The sequence below is a fragment of the Peromyscus maniculatus genome, chromosome 8 (genome assembly GCF_049852395.1).
Source record: "Peromyscus maniculatus bairdii isolate BWxNUB_F1_BW_parent chromosome 8, HU_Pman_BW_mat_3.1, whole genome shotgun sequence".
Taxonomy (NCBI): Eukaryota; Metazoa; Chordata; class Mammalia; order Rodentia; family Cricetidae; genus Peromyscus; species Peromyscus maniculatus.
In genome coordinates, this window is record NC_134859.1 from 49,533,764 (window position 1) to 49,549,826 (window position 16,063).

General features: G+C 47.7%; 1 protein-coding gene across 6 annotated transcripts in view; it reads right to left on the bottom strand.

Moving 5' to 3' along the window:
• The window catches only part of Arhgap44 (Rho GTPase activating protein 44), a 174,940-nt gene that overhangs the window by 14,137 nt on the left and 144,740 nt on the right, over positions 1 to 16,063 (bottom strand). For all 6 annotated transcript variants that reach the window (XM_076542614.1, XM_015992386.3, XM_015992387.3 and 3 more), the window contains exons 13-16: positions 11,830 to 11,910; positions 8,763 to 8,876; positions 8,101 to 8,192; positions 6,934 to 7,114 (exon numbers count right to left, since the gene is read on the bottom strand). In XM_076542614.1, coding sequence (XP_076398729.1) covers positions 6,934 to 7,114; positions 8,101 to 8,192; positions 8,763 to 8,876; positions 11,830 to 11,910 — 468 coding nt within the window. The remainder of the gene's footprint in view (positions 1 to 6,933; positions 7,115 to 8,100; positions 8,193 to 8,762; positions 8,877 to 11,829; positions 11,911 to 16,063) is intronic.

Below are 16,063 nucleotides of genomic sequence, written 5' to 3' on the forward strand. Positions count from 1 at the left end.
TTACTGACTCGTTGTAACTATTTTCTCATAGACCGAATGGGGCAAATACCTCCTGCCTGCTTCCAGTATCCACGAGGGCAACTTTTGATGACAGACCTGGCACACCTTCATAGCACTGCCTGGGGGCAGAAGCGACAGGATGGGTTGTGCATGCGCGAGAGACGGTGCTGTGGTTTGCAGAGGGCTATAGTGTGTCTTCTGAGAATGTGGTAAAAGATGCTAGGAGCTAGCAGACCCTTGAAGAGCCAGGACCTGGCACTCAAGGTGATAGGTTCACAAGCGACACTATCCTCAGAAGGACTCGAGGAGTTTCTAATGGGAGCCTGCTTCTCACATGCGATGTTATAAAAGGGCAAGCATGATCCTTAAACCTCTCTCTGGCTTCCGGTCTTGCCCTGTCATTTCTTGCTTTCACAGGCACCCCTACAGCCATCTGCCGTGGGATGCAGCCAAGGGGACCTTTGCTATGCTAAGCCAAGGCTGGCACTGTGCCTTGGAGGCTCGGAAACTATGAGTTATGTAAACCTCTTTTCTCTACCCAGTGTGGTGTTTGAAAGAAAATGGAGTAGGGAGTGGCACTATTAGGAGGTGTGGCCTTGATAAAGTAGGTGTGGCCTTGATGGAGTAGGTGTGGCCTTATTGGAGGAAGTGTGTCACTCTGGGGCCAGGCTTTGAGGTCTCGTATATGCTCACACTATACCAGGTACACAGACTCCTTCTGCTGCCTGTGGATCAAGACATAGAACTCTCGGCTCCTTCTCCAGCACCATGTCTGCCCGTATGCTGCCATGTCCTGCCATGTCCTGCCATGATGATAATGGACTAAACCTTTGAAACCATAAGCCCCAATTTAATGTTTCCCTGATAACAGTTGCCAAGGTCATGGTGTCTCTTCACAGTAATAGGACACTGGCTAAGACATCCAGTCCCCAGCATTTAGCTATAGCAACAGAAAGTGAACTAATATAAACACAAAGTATGTCTAAGGAGAGGTGTGCCCAGCTACAGAATGGTATTTTATAAAGTGATAAGGTGGAGGTGGAACAAATGAGAATATATCTTGTAGAAAGGGCCTGGTTTGTATTGCTTCTATGACAGGATGACTACATATACTCTTCTGTTCAAGGCAACAGAGGAGGCTTTGGAGGCAGTACATTTTGGCATGAATCCCAGATTTGCCAATTGTTAGCTATATGATACAGATACAGATGAGTAACCTTTGAGTATCCTTTGTAAAGTAGGAGTGGCATACCCTCTCTCCCTTGGGTGTGTTTATAGACTAATAAACATAAGACCCTCAGCCCTAGGAGACCAGGCACAGGCTGAGCACCCTTCATCTGAAAATCTGGCATGCAGAATGCTTCAAATCCCAAGGCTTTGTGAGCTGAGAGGAATGTCAGAAATTCTACCCTTGACCTCAAATGCTGACTTGCACTCAAAGCACAGGAACAGGAAAGATGCTGTGTAAAATGACCTTCGGGATATATATGTGAAACAGATTTCATTTTTATACTTGGGTTGCACCCCCAAGATGTTTCATGTGTTTAAACGTATACTCCAAATTTTGAAATATTTCTAGTCCTAAACTGTTTTAATAAGGGACACACAACCTTGAGGAAGAATCAACAGTGGTAAATGTCCTGTCACTCCAGATGCCAAGCACATAGGACTTTAAAAAGTGTCTAAAGTGGCGCATGCCTTTAATCCCAGCACTCGGGAGGCAGAGCCAGGTAGCTCTCTGTGAGTTCGAGGCCAGCCTGGTCTACAGAGTGAGTTCCAGGACAGGCACCAAAAACTACACAGAGAAACCCTGTCTCAAAAAACCAAAAAAAAAAAAAAAAGTGTGTAAGTGGGTATGACAGCACACACCTTTAATGCCAGCACTCAGGAAGCAGAGGCAGGTGGATCTCTGAGTTCAAGCCTGGTCTACATAGTGAGTTCCAGGACAGCCAAAGCTACATGATGAGACTTCATCTAAAACAAAATAAAATGTCTGCTTAATAAAGGAGTGGACTGTGTTTATTAAGGGGTAAACTGGGGACAGACAGCATGAGATGGAGGGAGACACTGGGAAGATGCCACCTGGGTTTAACATCAAACATCAGAGTTCTTCCTTCCCTACCCATAAAGCACGGAAGTAGGGTGGCTCAGAGCCCCTCTTCCTTCTATTGATTGTCCTTTGGGCTCCGGCCTGTTAGACCAGTCAAGATGGGTTTCTGAAGAAGGGAACCTGAGAGCCTAGTAGAAGCCTCTAGGAGTACGGAACTAAAATTAAAGGAGAAGTTCACAAAACCCCTCCTGGAGTGGTTGGGATACGTGTCTTCCAAAGGTCTATGTGCTGAAAGCCTGACCTCTGGCCATCTGCGGAGATGATGGACCCTTTAGGAGCTGGCCCCATAGGATGCTAGGTTACCAGCCGCGTGTCTCAGAAGTGGCCATTGGGACCCCTCCTGCTCTTTCCTGTGCTTCCTCCGCTGTGAATTTCTATGTACACACTGCAGCCCTTAAGGCAATGGGGCCAAGCAACAGGTTCAAGCCTAAAGCCATTACCCACAATACACTTCCCTCCTCCTCAGTTGACTATCTCAGGGATTCAGTTATATTAGCCGAGATCCGACTATTGCCTCTGTACATTTTAGCGCTCGGCCCTGGATGGTCGAACTGTCATCTCGGCTGAAAGGGTCAGTGGAGAAAAAGCTGACAGAGAACAGGGAACCTGGCTATGAAGGGTCACAACCTTCCTGCCTGAAGAAGGGTTTGTAAGTTAGAGAGAGCCCTTGATGGCCGTCAGGTGTCCCTGGCCAGTTTAGCCTTTAGTGTATTTTATGTTCGCAGAGTTAGCTCAAACACTTGGCATCGTGTCGATAGACAAAACTATCACGTACTTAAGAGGCAAGGAAAAGGCGTGGTCAGGATGCCTCAGTGGCAGAAGAGGGTCCAGGCGGGCCACTACTTTAAAGATTATTTTTTTATATGTATGTGCTTCTGTGTGTGGCACATGTGAGGGTGCCCATGGAGGCGGGAAGAGGGCACTTGAATCCCGTGGAACAGGAGTTCCAGGTGGTTGTAAGCTACCCAACCATGCTGGGGATTGAACTTCCGTCCTTTGGAAGCTCAGCATGTGCTCTTGACTGCTGAGCCCATCTTCCTTCTAGCCCCTGTGTACTGCTTTGCTACCTTAAAGATGTGGGGATGTCACTCAAAAGTTGAGACTTCCTGACAGAGCTGGTAAATTGAGCTGGCTGCTAGCTCACTGCTCCCTTGGGACAGATCCCACTGGGACCTCCACTTCCCTCTGGGGGATGCTTGGACTCGGCACCAGCTACATTCCAAGACTGAGTGTCCCCAGAGACATAGGAAGAACCTATAGGGCTAGTCTCAGAAGTTCCACAATACACCTTCTGCCCTCAGCCAGGAACATTACCGTGGCTAGCTCAGATGCCAGTCAAGGTCATTGAAACACCAACACTGAGCAAGGACAATTGGAGTGTCTGCTGCCATCTTCCCTACAATGCTACTTGCTGGCAGCTGCAGTAAATGGTTGTATTAGGCTCCTGGCACTGCAGTGATAGGTACCACGAAATTGGCAAATGACAGAAACATACAGTTCTGGAAGCAGATTCCACATTCTCTATCACTATGGTCCATTCACCAGCAGCGTGGCTGTGGTCCCTTCAGGGGCTCTAGAGGACATGTAATCTATTTCTGTTCCAGCTTCTGGTGTCAGCCAACCTTTAAATCTCAGCTCAACCTTCACAGCTCTAGTTCAGTGTAGTTCCTGGCCTCCTTCCTGTAAATGATGTCCTAGAGGGACCATTGAGAAGCCAGTTGAACTTCCTACATCAAAATGCTTACTTTAATCATTCCTGCAAAGGCTCCCCCTGACCCGTGCCAAATAAAGTAATATACACAGGTTGCAGATTTGGACGCCGTATCTGTGGGTGGCCATCATCCTGTGTGTCATGATGAAAACCACAGATGTGAGCTCTTGACTCTGACCCGTGACTCACTGAAGACATTCTACTTGTGTTATGAGTCAGAAAGGCTTCAAGCCCAGACCCGTGGAGAGCAAGCTGCTTCCATGACATCTAGGATTTAGAAGGCATTTGGCCCAAAAGATGCTCTTGACACTGACAGAAAACTTCCCACTTCTGCCCAATTTTATCCAGTCTATCTGTCAGCTTTTCTGATTTTATTGATATATAGTTTACAGTTTCTTTTTATCTTGGGCAAAACCCTTCCACAACATCTATTTAATGTCAACATTTCAATGGGCAATTTAAAAGACTTTAACATTTTTCTCAAGATATATTAAGAGCTCGGAAATGGGGACAGATGTTGAGAATTAGTGAATACTGTTGCTACTCAGGGGATTGAGAATGTTCCCCTTTCCCTCAAACAGCAATCACTCCTCCTTTCAAAGTTCAGAACTGACCATTGAGCCTAGAAATCTGTCATTGGGCAATTTCATTTTTGTCCGAACATGACAGAACATACTTACAAACTATGCTGGCTATGGCATCATTAGATACATAAATCTCATATGACAGTCATGTATGTGACCTATCATTGCCCAAATGTCACCATATAGTATATGGCTGCAAATCATGCCCTGTCAGACAGCTCTTTGAGGGTTGGCTTAAACTATGTTTTCCATTTGATTTGCTGTGGAATACAAATTTTAAAACACACACAATACATTTTACTTCATGTATTGCAGTAATATATAGACTGGGAGGGTAGACAATGGAAATAAGACCCTGAGTTTATAAACTTTCAGATTGTGTGTGTGTGTGTGTGTGTGTGTGTGCAAATGCACATGGCACACGTGTGGAGGTCAGAGGACAACCTGTGAGAATTAATTCTCTCCTTCTATCATGTGGAGTCTGGGGATCAAACTCAGGTCACCAGGCTTAGCAGAAGTGTCTATACATACCAAGCCTCACACAGGTCCCAACCTTAGATCAGCAGGGCACACAGACTGTACAGTTCATTCCCAGTGTACTGAAGCTACAGGACCTCACCAGAGAAGTGGCATCAGCTTAAAATGCCATTGGCTAAGCTGTTGCCACATTTGTACACTGCAGGAGGTCAGTAGACTTGGATGAGCCCAGTGGTTCTGTGGTGTCCTCTATGGCTCGGCCAGTACCAGCATCTACCTGTGAGGGCATCCTGATGGCTGGGTGAGGGGTCACATGGGGACTGGGCTGCTGCTTAGAGTGAGCTTTAGAAGAAACGCACACCAATGTGCGTTCCAGTTTTCTGTCTCTCTCCAACTGTAGTTTTGCTACTTTTTTGGTAAAAGATTTCTCTCTTCCATATTTGAATATCTAAGAGTTTCTACTTTCCCTCTCCGTGCTAGGTAGCGAACAACACAAATGCACACATACACAAATAACCCCATGCACCTCACACATTATCTGTGTTGAGCAAGGTCATAAGCAGGGACAGTAACCCACTGAGGACAACTGCCCCCCAATACACACACACACACACACACACACACACACACACACACACACACACACACATCACAGGACACAGTCTTGGGGCTCCTTTGCAAATTCCAGCCCCCAGTGCCAACTCCCATGCAGGAAGAGGAAGGACAGTTTGACTCCCACTGTTCCACAGGTCCCCCAAGGACCCTTTTGCATCTGCCTTTGCAATACATCCTGGTGGTTCCTGGGGGAAGGGGGAGATCTGGCTGCTTTAGTCCCTATCATCTGAGTTTCAGACACTGACTTGGTGGTGCTCCATGGTCCCGCCCTGAAGGAGCAGTTGTAGAAGTGATTGCATGTACCTAGTTTTTAAATTCCTAATCACAGTTTACTTAATTGACTGGCTTGGCAAACCACGGTAATCCACTCCTGACACCCTTGGCGGGCTGGACTCTCATCAGTCCACAGGCTCTGCGGTCCCTGGGTGGCCGCTCACCATGACTCACTGGAGTGGGTTATGTAACTGCTCAGACCTCTGTTGCTCACTAAGGGGATCACATGGTGTAATTAGGCATTATGTAAACTGGCTTAATGGGTGCACGGAGCGGCTGCTCCTCACACTCACCCACTAAGCTGGGTGAGCTTGAACTGCATTCACGTGAGCAGACCCTGAGAAACCTACACAAGGTCTATACGTGAACCACTCCTGGGTTCCTTTCCTGCCTCACAGAGCAACTTATTCATTAAAGGTGCTGTGCTCAAGATGGCAGGTCAGCAGGCCTGCAGTTAAGGCCAAGCTGACGAAGAGGTAGAAGTGGCCACACATTTGTCCTTGTTGGCTCTTTTTGGAAATGCTATACTACTGAGATTTAACTTCGCACAGGCAAAGCATGAATCGTGCCACCGGGCCACACTCCCAGCAACACATCTGTGTGTTCTGAGTCAAAGTAAAGAGCTTATGGGCTGGGGGTGAGGCTCAGCTGCCCAGAGTGTTTATCCAGCATGCACAAAGCCCGGAGTTCAATCTCCAGCGCTGCAGAGACACATCTAGAATTCCAGCACTTGGGAGGTGGAAACAGGAGGATTAGAAGTTTAAGGTCATGCCTGTGTGTGTGTGTGTGTGTGTGTGGTGTGTGGCTAGCCTGAGCTATATAAGATGATGTCTCAAAGAAAAAGAAAAAGAAAGCTGATGATTTGTAAATTAATTTCCTTCATTGACCAACATTTCTTTATTTGCTAAGAACTAATCGTACCAATGGCAAGCAGGTCAGCTAAGAAGGCTGTACTTACCTTTGGCCCAAAGAGAGGCAGGCCAATGACACCGGTCCCAGACAGCACAGACAAAAGCATCAGGGATGAGGTCCCAAACGAACTGCTACACGCCACCTCCAGTGCCATTAATAAGTACAGCCTTCCTGTCAATCCTGGTTTTCTTAAATACACCCCCCCCTCAAACCAATATTCCCAATGCTGAAAAAGGGACACTAGCTCATACCCATCCTTCTTGTAGAACTCCAGCATCATGTTGTCCGTAGCAACACTGAGGGGCCGGCGGGCCTGCTCTGGCTGGCGCCGGTCAGCGGGGTCCATGTCTGGGGAGGGCATTGAGCTGTAGTTGGCGTTGTGGTTCACGTGGACCGGACTCCCATAACTGCCTGTGATATTGAACTCTATCTCTGCAGGGAGAAAGGATCAGTGTACGTGATCTCTTGTTAATGGCCCACCTTTCCTGGGTGAGAGTCGCTCACGCGCTGCTGCCCTGAGAAACATTCACCTCACAGTCTACACCAGCTAACCTAGTGATATTCATTCCTCAGACTGACCAGCCAGCAAAGAGACTATGTGATCGCCAGAGTGGCCTGTAATAGAGGAAGATAACCAGGTCAGCCGTGACTGCTGAACGATGATGCTGGGATCCCAGCCTTAGTCACATTTCATCCTCACACAAGTTAGTGGCGATAAGCTCACCCTCAACATTTACTACACACAACATACAGGATCAGTGTGTTGTTGTTTTAGCAAATATTATTACAGCTGCTGTCTCTGTAAAATGATCACCGCAGAGACTTCCGCGGCTCAGAGCATCTTGTAAATTCCCTGGTAGAGAACGGTATCAAGTACCTAATTTTGAACCAGGTACAGGAAAAGTAACTCACTGCCTTGGGGCGCTGTTCCTATGCACTGAGGGGCAGCTCAGAGAACACCATCTGAGTCAGGAGAAGGCAGTGCCCAGGCGATGGATGCCTGAGCCCTAAACTAAAGAAGGGCTTCTCCACCCCCTACCTCATGCACGCCTCAGGCTCAGGCACCCTCTGCACTGGGAAAGTGAGGGGTTTGGAGCTAAGGGGACACTCTGCTCTTGACAGTTGCTCATGTTCTGTAGATGTGAATAAACCATAGTATAAATGTTAGGTCAGGAGACTCTATGGACCTGGTTAGCGGAGGGCATGGACACCTGGGGGCCAGAATGTCTCCTCTGCAGCGATATCGAGGGGAGCACCCCAGACCCTCCTCCAAGGCCTGGTAGGTGTGTTCAGGAGGAGTGGAAACACCAGCCAAAGCCTGGGTGCACACCCCTGGCTTCACAGGCTCCAAGCTCACAGTGGCTTTCCTGTCCCCTCCTCTCCTTCTCTGTCCCCACTATGTGAGTGCTGGCACTGACCCCCAGGGAAGAACCAGTCTGCGTGCTGGATGATGGGCTCGATGATGCCGACAATCTGCAGTGAAACCGTGGTCATCATCTCGGTGATGTTCCTGCAAGCAGAGCAGGGGAGAGGGGTTACCAGCTGGGGCAGAGGGACAGCTCCGCTCCGCTCCGCTAAGCTCGAGAAAGGACCCTGGCCTGGAATTCTGCAGGCCCAGATCTGTCAGCTGCTTCCCTGAAGCTTGAGGAACATCATCCCTCCTGGTGATGACGCAATATCCATAAATGCTTTCTCGGCAGAGGGGAGCTCGTCTGCTTTTCAACTCAGCTGCATCTTGCAGATAGCCCCCCCATCCTTTCAGGTCTAGATGCCAGGAGCTAGCCTCCATGCCTCCAGAGGGTCCAAGAGAGCTTGCCTTGCTTGGTGCCATCATGTCCTTGCCCTCCTCTGTCACCCTACACACTGGTTTAGATTCGTCAAAGAATACCTTCCTCAGATCCATAGCTCAGAGCCCATCAGCAATAGAGAGCTACAGAGAATTATCTTCCTTCTCCTGACCCCAAGAAGGAGTAGGCCTCAACAGACCTAGAGCTAACAGGCTGAGATGATCCAGGGTCCAGGCCCCCTGCCCTGTGGTCCATGCCTGGTACCCTAGAGGGCTTCTCCTTCCTGTACTCACCCCTCTGATTGTGGCCACAGGAGGTTGGGTCCCAGGACGATTGCCATGTTACTGGGAGTCATCTTGTTTACATCCTGATATTCAGACAGTTTGGATAAAAATTTGATCAAGTACCTGAAAGGCAATGAGACAAGTTGGGTTTCACTAGAAATCAATACTAGCCAGAGTCCTGCAGGACCTAATAGAAAGGTCTCTTGTGTAGGACGTTCCTGACAAGGAGACTCATAGATCCAGCAATATATGAAGAAATATCCCACATCAGGAAGTGGGAATCCTGGATTCTCTTCCCCAAAGCTGACAGACCCAGTAGTCACCCAGTTAGATGCTCACATCTACTCTAGTGAACAACCATTAAAAGGTCCCATCTGTCTTTGTGCCTTAGTACTGGATGATCAAGGTGTATCCATCACCAAACCCTGTCACCTCCTGTGTGTCACCTCCTGTCATCCTCTCTATGTGACCAGTGCCTGTGGTTATCCACAGGCTGGGCTGTTATTACCCTCACCCAGCCTTCCTGGAAAGAGCCAGTGAAGACAGAACATGACCCAGCAATTCCAGTGCTAGGAATACACCCAAGAAAAAGATGCCTGTGTACAAGCTGCCAAAAAGACACCCAGAGAGGCATTATGTGTAGTAGTCATAGAGCTGAGGCCACACAAACGCCCTACAAGGAGCGAGTGCATTTATGTAGCATGTTAGGAAGACATAAAAAAGAATGAAGAATTGACATGTTCTGTCACATGGATGAGCCCTGGAAATATGGCAATTCAATGAAGACAGACACAAAAGGCCACACAGTGTAGTTCTACTTCCCTATGTGAAATATCCAGATCGGGCAAGTGCACAGTACAAGAAGGCGGATTAGTGGTTGCTGGGCTGGACTGGGGACTGGGTTTCTTTGTGGAATGGTTAAAAACACTTTAAAATCGGACACTATCAACAACAGGTGCACAACTCTGCAAGTAGAGCATCAATCCTAAATGTCCCCTTTAGAAAGGCACAATGGTGTGTGGGTTATATCTCTGTAACTTCAGTTTTTAAAAGAGAATGAAGAAGCTATGAACAAGATAACAAACCCTCCCACTCCCCCCCCCCCCCCCCCCCCCGCCGCCGCCACCACCACCACCACCTCAATGGCTTGGGAATGTCGCACTGAGAATATCCCTGTCCTTCCGAGAGGCCCCAGGGGTGGGTTTTCTTCTGTACTCCTAGCTACAAAAGGCTTCTGTCCTAACCCTTGGGTCATAGCAAATGAAGCTCCTTGGAGGATTTCAACTCATCTCCTGACAGGCCAGCAGTCAGTGCACCTGCCTTTGGGGAGCCGGGTGTCCAACCCAGTAGTCAACATCTTCTTCCTGTACTAGTTCTATCCACAGCCACTCCTGCTTAGGTCTCAACCTCTGAGAAGCATCCTAGAACTAGACCAGGATGTGGGGCCTCTGAGAACATTCAACCTGGATCTTTGCCAGTGGCTGAGAGTCGAGGTCACCAACATGTAGTGAGTTGTGCATACATGACTTGGATCAGAATATTTTTAAATGCAAATTTTAATGAAATACATCTACAATTCACTTTATCCATTTGTAGGTGTTGTAGAATATTATTTTAAGGTGTGTTACTTTTGTTTATGTTGCATTTGTTTAACTCTGTGAAGCTGTGTTACTGTGCTTGTCTAAAACACCTGATGTTCTCATAAAGAACTGAATGGCTAATAACAAGACAAGAGAAAGAATAGGTGGGCCTGGCAGGCAGAAAGAATATATAGAAGGAGAAGGAGCCAGAGAAGGAGGAGATCCCAGCTACCCAGCAAGCCATGGAATAAGAAACAAAGAAAGGTATCCAGGAATAATAAAGGAATAATAAAGGAAAAGCCCAGAGGCAAAAGATAGATGGGATAATTTAAAGTTAAGGAAAGCTGGCAAGAAACAAGCCACACTAAGGCCAGGCATTTATAATTAAGAATAAGCCTCCATGTATGATTTATTTGAGAGCTGGGTAGTGGACCCCCGCAAAGAGACAAAAAGTAAGAAAACAACCAACAGCATGTAGGCATACAATGAAGTACTACAAGCTACATCTGCATTGCTAGGCAACCATGACAACCATCTATCTACCTTCAGGACCCCTTGACCTCAAATGGAGACTGTATGCATTGGACATTAACCCCTGCATTCTCCACTCTGCCCAGCCCTGGTAACCACCTTCAGTACTTGTGACTCCAATTACTCTCAACACCTCCTATATATGGAGCCAACCTTTTTCATCCATGTTACTGTAAGGACCACAATTCCACCGTATGTGCACACATACATTGGATTTATCCATTTATCCACCTAGGGACACTTAGGTTATTTCCACTTTGGCTCCTGTGAATCTCACTGCTATGAATGTGGGTGCATCCATATCCAGTCTCCACTTTCAATTCCTTTGGGCATATGCTCTGAGGCAGAGCTGCCACATCATATGGTAATTTGGGGTTTAGCGCTTTGAGGAACAGCCACACCACTGCACAGGGAAACGGGAATTATCAGGCAGATGGAAGCGTTAGTTGAAGCTGAAAATCTGCATCCTAAGAAACAGGGAGGAGAGGAAGCAAGCAAGAGAGAAACAGGCATGGGAAGGAAGAAAAGCCCAGGGTGGGGAAGGTCTGCAGCAGAGAGGCGGCGAGAAGCTAAGTGGTTCCGAGAGAAGACAGTCACCACCCCACCTAGGACTAGCTCAAGGTCATACCTGCCTCCTTCGGCTCCAGAGATGTCCACTAACCTCAAATACTGTAAGAGGGTGTGCCATACTCCTTGTTCTTCACAAACCGGAAAAGCCTCATAAATTAGCCAATGGCTGTTGGGTAGCCCCTGATGACACGTGGCTTCTGTCCCTTTCCTTAGCAGCAAAATCTTGCCCCTGCCTTACCTCACAGGCTGTTTGAAGCTTAAAATGGACCGTGAATGTTCATGGTACCATGGATGCTATAGGATGACCATGCATGATCGTTTTTATGTTCTCTACCCAGGCAACAGGCCAGCTGGGTTCATACAAGCCCAACCTACTTTCTCCACTCCCCACTTACCGGATGTTGTTATGGTTGGCCTTGGGCAACTTCTCACAAGCATTCCAGAGAGCCTGGAGTCTCTTGTCTTGCTCCTGAATACTGAGAAATGGACAGGAAAAGCCATTGGTTGAACACAATCTGACGCAGCACCGATCACCAGTCTCTGTAACCAGTCACTGTCATGGACACTGGAGTCAATGACTGCAAGTTATTATAATTAAATACATGTGGTGGCCGTTATCACTTGCCCTCCTATGCTCTCCTTCAGTCCTGCCCTACACTATTTTAACAAAACTTCATCTGCATGGATCACAGGTTTCAGGTGAATGAATAGAACAGGTTAACAGTGAGGTCACGAGGCCAGACGGACGGTCGGTCATGGAGCATAGGGCTTTGGGGCTGTTGGGAGAACACAGGACACCAGCTGGGGGACCTTGACCCTGCCGCACACTTCAACCTGCAGACCATCAGCTCAACAGACATTACTCGCTGCGAATCAAATTCCTCCATATCCAGCATAAACTAAATGTTCAGCAAATAACATGAGTAGTACACAGACATAAATAAATCCAACCTTTGAAACTTAACTTCTGTGAGTGGACCATTTCCACTAGCTAAAAGGTTTTCCATTTTATATATAACAATTTACTCTATGAGTTTACTATCAACTATCTCAGAATTAAAAGCATTATTTATAGGTCTAAGTTTTTTTTTTAAAAAAAAATTACACCCAGGCCTACGTGATCAGAAAAGTCTGATGCCAGAACAATCTTTTCTCCAGAAGATATAAGGAGTGAAAAGCATCAGAGTGAGTCCCACACCTAAGAGACAGCCATCACCTTTACATGTCTCTGCTGGGTGTCCCTAGGGTCCTCCTACTGACCTTGACCAAGGTGAGACCAATTCTTTTTGCCCCTCATTTCTGTCTTGAGATAGAGGCAAGCAACCTCTGCAAGAACCTTCAGCTAAAAGCTCCATCTATGAGCAGGAAGCAACAGGACAGATTTATGCAATGCCTGGTCAGAATGGGCCTTGATCTGGACCCTGTGAGTAGCCCTTCCTCTCCCTGGCCTGGTGGGAGCTCTGACCTCTGTGAGCAACACCTGCCTCACAGAGCTGGTGTGAACCGTCTGAACAAGCATGTGACCTGAGTGCGACCCCCACCCCACCCCAGCCCTGCTGCTGGTGTATGCCAGGTTCTCAATCCACATGAAATAGTGGCACTGCGGCTGCTGCCACCACTGCTGTCCCTCTGTCCCTTATGAAGGCACTTTCTGTGGCAACGGCCCCATGTCCTTTTCCAGTCTTCAACTTTTCTAAAGGTGACAGTGTTGTGCTAACAGCTGGCACTGCTCTGCCTGGCAGAGCAGACGAGGCTGGAATGGGGCCACGGTGCTCTAGCCACACAATCAAAAGTGAACGATGAGAACGGGGACCAGTCTCCTAAAACAATAGTCTTGCAGGAACCAGGCCTAGGAAGGCTGGTGCTCCTGATCCAGTCAGATCACCCTCTCTGCCTCACCCAGTGAGGAGTCCCGTTAAAACAATGACTTTTTGTTGTTTCTGTCTCTTGGGGCTTTTCTGCCTGCAAAGCCAACCCCTCCTCCTTCATTCACTGCAAGAACTCATTCTGCTGCGTGGAATCAAGTGCTGCTCCATTATAAAGTGGAAAAGGAAAGCTGTTAGGTTTTCAGCCAAATTTGTCTTTTGACAAAGGGCAGAGGATACCTGACCTTTCAAGGAATGTAAGTCAACAGACATATATTAGAATGAGTCCCTCTGTGCCAGGAACAGCTCTATAGGCTGGGAAGAGACCCTCAGAGGAGTTCCTAACCTGTCAGCTATACCAACCACCCTAGACATTCACACTCTCTCTGGCGCAGAAGCAATAAGGCAGTGGGAAGGAGGCTGCCAGGGAAGGCTTCTCTGAGGCACTGACATTTAATGTGAGGCAGAAGGTATCCATGAGACAGAGGTCTCTGAGAACAGCCTATCAGAGGAGTCAGCCAGGGTGTCTGTCCTGAGCATGGCCTCTCAGCCTAGGAACCCTGCGTCCTCCTCCAGGGCATCTGTCCTGAGGATGGCTTCCTAGCCTAGGAACCCTGCATCTTCCTCCAGGGCATCTATCCTCAGGATGGTCACTTAGCCTGGGAACCCTGCATCCTCCTCCAGGGCATCTGTCCCGAGGATGGCCTTCTAGCCTCAGAACCCAGCATCCTCCTCCATCTCGGCACGCTCTACCATAGAGGTACTTAATTTACCAGGTTCCCAAAGACGCCTCCTCGGTTCCAGTAAGTCTGCATTAGATTGATAAACTCTTGTTTCTAAAAATATATTTTATTGATATTTTCACTATTTCACACACATATACAATACATCTTGGTCACATCTATCTCAACACCACATCCTACTCCCCTGGGACTCTTCTAGCATGTCCCCCTCCCGTTGTCATGGCTTTTCCTTTTTATTAGTCTGCAGTCCACTGAGTTCAGTTAGTTCATCCTGCTGGAATGCTGACTATCTTGCTGGCCCAATCTTACCAGGTCTTGTACAGGGAGCCATAACTGCAGTGAGTCTTAAGTCCCAGGGCCACGTCCTACCCAGCGGCCAGTGTTTCACAGTGACTCCTCTCTGTCGCCCAGTTCTCACATCCTTTCTTCTCTTTCTTTATTGTCCCCCAAGTTCTGTGGAGCAGGTTTGGTACAGACGTCGGCCCAGCCCTCAACTGACAGTTAATTTAGAGACTCACAACTGGTCCAGTTGTGAGTCTCTAAATTAACTGTCACCCATTGCAAAGAGAAGCCCATTTGGCACTAGTCATGATCTAGAATCTGGCCTCCCCTCTTTCCTGGCCCACCTGCATCTTGGAGGTCCTAAGCTTCCTCAGATTTATCTATATACTGCTATGGCAGCCTGGAGCGTTGCATTCTGAGTGCCAACCTCCCTGAAACCTAGCCTCTTCACAGGGCCAAGGTTATCGTCTCAGCAGACTGCAGAACATGGAAACCTACAGTCCTAGGCAGTTCAATTCAGGCCTCTAAGAAGCAGGCTCAGATACTGATGTCTTTTGAAAGAATCTGATGCATACAGACAGAGGGGACCATCTCCACTGGGGAAAGTCATTTCCTTAGAGGATGAAACCCTGCAAGGCAGGCACCACCATCAATCTTTGGCGTTAGAAATGCTTATCATCCAGGGGCAGAAACAAGTCCTGGTGTGTCCACAGTTCAGTGTTTGGGAGTCATCAGGGCCACTCCTTTCTTCTGGCAGTCACCCATCTTTTCAAATGAATTGGGACCAGCATGTCTCGCCACACTCTCAGCTGTCCTTCCCTCTCTAGATTCTTATCAAGAGCTCTTCTCTATCCAGTGAAAACATGGGGGCAGGTTCCATCAAAGGATGTGCTCTCATTTCTCACTAGAATCTCTGTCTCGTTCTGCAAATAAAATGCAGTGGCCGCAGGCATGAGCTCTAGGACAGGACTCCTTTGTTTCAATTCCTCACTCTTGTGTGTCACCTGGCAAGTAACTTGCTGTCCCAGCCCCACGCCACACCTCTGAGTCCTCATTTGCAAAGTGAGGGACACAGCTTAGCCCACTTCAGAAAGTTATGAAAATTAGATGGTTCAAAACTGATTATGAGCTTAGAACAATGAATGGCAAGCCTCTAAAAAGCATTCGACAGATGGTACCATTTATGAATAGCACCATGGAACCCGAGACCTCCCTTCATAGTAAAACATATGGCCCATATGTTCACCATGGTATGACTCTATTCTGCTTTGGAAAACAAACAGCACTAGCAAGTTGACTTGAGACAGCCTTCTCCAGCTTGATACGTTTGAGCATGCCTTTGCCCTGAGGTGAACTGGGTATCTTTGAGCTCCCAGTATCTCAAGGAATGGAAGAATAAAGAGCAATGCACTTCCGAGGTAAAGAGTATGCTAATGATGACCCTGGGTTGACCACTGCACCATGTACCCACACACTGACCCATCACATCACACCCTAAAACCTTGCAAATTATGTTAATTAAAATGCATGATAATTTACTTGAAAGAGATGACGATCATTTGATATAGCCTCTGGTGTTCTTTCTGAGAGGTTAAGCTGGATGCTTTGGATGGCCAAGTCCTATGGCCAGAGATTACTAGAAATTCTTTCCATCTACAGGTATACCCTTTGCTCCCAGACAGCTCTCAGAAAAGCTTCTCCCACCTCTTTTGTGCTACCTGCATGACCTTTACCCTGGT